The following is a 3405-nucleotide window of genomic DNA, read 5'->3' on the forward strand; positions in this document are numbered from 1 at the left end:
CCCTGTCTCCCCCTGTGCTTTCTTATAAACCAGGTGTGGAAACAGGAGTTGCAGTTTTTTCTGTCTTTGTGCATGAAATGTCCCTCACTGGTGGAGGGAGAGACAAGAGCAGACATCGAGGAGGTGGTGAAATGTTTTTTACCATGAAAAAGGAGGAGAGGACATGTCTATGGAGAGTTTGCTTATCAACAGGCTGGGTAATAAGCCTCATGCTGTACATTGTCCCTAGCAGTGATGCAAGATTCGTTTTGCCTGGGTATCTGGGAGCAGCCAGGATGTGACACAGATCACAAGTCAGTTACAGAGACAGCACTGCCAAGCTCAGCTACATGTGCACCTCTTTCATGCCCTCCTCCTAACTTACAGCCATCCTGCTGGCCTCGGCCTCATTAAAACCATGCTGGGAGAGTCACACTCTCATTTGGAGGGTGATTGTTCCCTCCTGCTACCAGACCGCTGAGATTGGCTTCATTACAGGATAATTTTGGATAACTGCTTCTTTTATGGAAGCAAAACCTGTAGCAGTCCTTCTCTCTTGGCTGTTTTCAGCCTTGCTGCCCTGAGGTAAGGAAAACAAACAAATAAAACAAAATGCCAGAACCCAATAATGGTGTTTCTCTCTTTTATCTAAGGTGAAAAAAGGTTCCTGTTCGTTTATGCATGGAAAATGCCAAGGAATATAACCCACTAGCTGTGTTACCATGAATAAAATGGAAGCCTCAAAAGAAATGGTCTGAAGACACAAAATCCACTGCCTGCTCTGCTACAAGCTCCTTAGGGAGCAGAAATGTGCAGGGCTGTTTTTGAAGGACAGAACAAGCCATTTAACCTACTGCTGCAAGTCCTATCAAGAAGGCTTTTCTTAATATATATATATAACTACCTTTCAGTTAAAGAGCTATGGTTGACTTAAGGATATCCATCCAGTCCAGATCTTGCACATGACCCCCCTCCCACATCAGCACCCAGTCTTACATTCTGCTTCCCGTCAGGGTTGCAGAGCTCCTGCTGTTTGCAAGCAGGCAGGCTCCTGCAATCCCAAGATCCTGTCTCTGATTCCTCCACTCTTTTCTTATCTCCCCCTTCCAAAGGAAATGAAGTATTTGGCCACCACCACCATTTGCCATGCAGGCATCTGAATAAATTCATCGTATTTGTTGCTCACCACCACTGTAGCATGACTGAGACACAATAGAAAAATATATTCTTAGCTGCATAAAACCCAGCCAGCACACCGGTGGAGCAGGAACTTCGATACTATGCCTTGCAGTTTCACCCTGTCCTTTCCCCATCCCCTCTCCCTTACTGCAGAAACCGTGCCCCAGGACTTGTTCAGCTACAGACAAGAAGCTGTACTGGCAAAGTCAGTTGTCTCCAGGAGGCTTCGGAAAGCTGCCCTCTGGACTTGTGCTTAGAGGAACAAGTGTTTTCCTGCTGGCTTTGGTTAAAGAGCTTCCTTATGGATCCCATTGGCATGTGCAAGAGGAATGTGCACCGTGTATTCATTTATTAGTGCAGACATGTTCCTGAGCATCTCGTGGAATGTGTCCACTGTCTTCCTGTAAACATCCCTGTGTAGTACAAAGGGACGGAAAAGGTTGAGAGGCTCAGCCCTCTGGAATATGATGGGGAAGCACAGCTCTGCTGGTATATTCCCATTGCCAATGAAGAAGTGGTAGAGCTTCTTCTCATGCAAACATTTCTCTAGGAATTTCAGCATGTCCTGTAGACGGGCCTCCAACTTCTCTGGGGCCCAGTCCTGACTGGAACGTGCCTGCAGGAGATGGAGCATCACTGTCTTCAGGTGGTAGTTGGTGAGCCCGCTTGGACCTGTGAGGCTGCACTGCTTCCCATGGAGGAAGGAGAGGATCTGAAGGCAGCTGACATGGCAGGCATTAGCAGGCAATGTTTTGGAGACCAGCTGGATGAACCTCCTCTCATACACTGCAAAGGTGAGAAACCAGTGATTGCTGGAGGGGACGTCGGCTGCCAGGCTGCTCCGAGGGAAATGAGAGATGAAGTAAACATCAGAGTTCTCGTACTGCACCACAGGGGTGAGGTTGAAGGCAATTGATTTCCCTGACCTAAACTTTATCTTCAGGGCTCCTGGTGAGTCCAGGAGGCTGAAGGAAAGGTCAAATTCATACTTGTGGGAGATTCTGTTCCAGGCCTTGGTGACCGCGATCTGGAACCACTTCATGACTTGGTTGGCATCCAGATATTGAGTATTTTTGAAGCACAGGAGGTCTTCCATGTCACTGCTGGGCCTGGTAGTATTGGTTTGGCTATGGAGGAGGCACAGCATATCTTCTCCTAGTTTAGTCTTGTCACAGATACAACCTGTCACATCCTCATCTGCCCTGCATACCTTGATAGTGCCATAACCTTGTTCATCTGGGGGAAAAGAGTCGCCAGAGCACCAGGTTTGGGACCGGAAACAATACGGCTCTGGGGGCGCAAAAGGCACTATCAGATCACAGACAAAAGGTTTACGCACTCTCCAGTTTTCATACATGCTCCCCACACCCATGCAGTCTTCCACTTCCATGTCAGCATCCCGGTTACAAACACTCCTCAAGGCCTCCAGCAGGTCATCTGCAAAGCCTTCCACCATCTCCCGCATCCGGGCCATGTCTCCGGTGGTACCCAGGATGCGCTTCTCATAGAAGCTGGCCAAGACAGCCTTGTCAGGGAAGGCCACTCCTTTAAATGCTCTCCCCAGGACAGCCATGTCATCCTCTTCTCCTCCTGTGTCCTGCCAATTCCCTTCCTGGAAATCTTGCCTCCAGAGCTCAATCAGCAGGAAGATGACCATGGAAAGGGCAGTCCACATATCCCATCGGACCTTTTCCTCTTTGCTTTCCTCGACTACCTCTGTAGCCTTTTCCAGAGCCTTCTGTGTGGCTTCCTGGGCTGCGATTTCCTGCTCCAAGCGCAACCGCTCCAGCCGAAGGCTCTCCTCCCGCTCCTTCATCTTTTGGATGATTTCTTCCATGTTCTCGGGGACAGTGCCATTCTCTTTAGGGAAGAGGAGCGGGTGGTTGACAATAGCTGTAATCACCACTAGGCACACACGGAAGATTCCCATGGACATGGCAGTTCCTTCCCTGGAAGAGAAAAAAAGGCAAAATGACCAATGATTTGGAGTACATTCCCTCAAGAAGAAAAAGGAAAGAAACACCCCACTTGAATAAAAGCTTTGGCATCCTTTCTAGCCCTGAAAAAACCGCTTCAGTCTAGAAGCTCCTGAGTGCATGCCTGTTCCTGCAAGCTATCAACCAAGCTTCCCAAAGATACTTTATCACAGATAATGAGGATCAAATTGTCCTCTTATGAAATTAACTACAAAGAACAGAACTGTGAAGGCGCTTGCTACTGTCAACCCACTGTGATGCTGTTGGGCCA

General features: G+C 48.5%; 1 protein-coding gene across 1 annotated transcript; it reads right to left on the reverse strand.

The window, feature by feature from the left end:
- Positions 1 to 1444: 1444 nt before the first annotated feature.
- ITPRIP (inositol 1,4,5-trisphosphate receptor interacting protein) lies at positions 1445 to 3094 on the reverse strand (the record flags this gene model as incomplete). The annotated part of the gene is made up of 1 exon (XM_080348314.1): positions 1445 to 3094. The coding sequence occupies one exon, from the start codon at positions 3092 to 3094 to the stop codon at positions 1445 to 1447; it is 1650 nt and encodes a 549-aa protein (XP_080204440.1).
- Positions 3095 to 3405: the final 311 nt, after the last annotated feature.

This window comes from Nesoenas mayeri, assembly GCF_963082525.1.
Source record: "Nesoenas mayeri genome assembly, chromosome: 7".
Lineage (NCBI taxonomy): Eukaryota > Metazoa > Chordata > Aves > Columbiformes > Columbidae > Nesoenas > Nesoenas mayeri.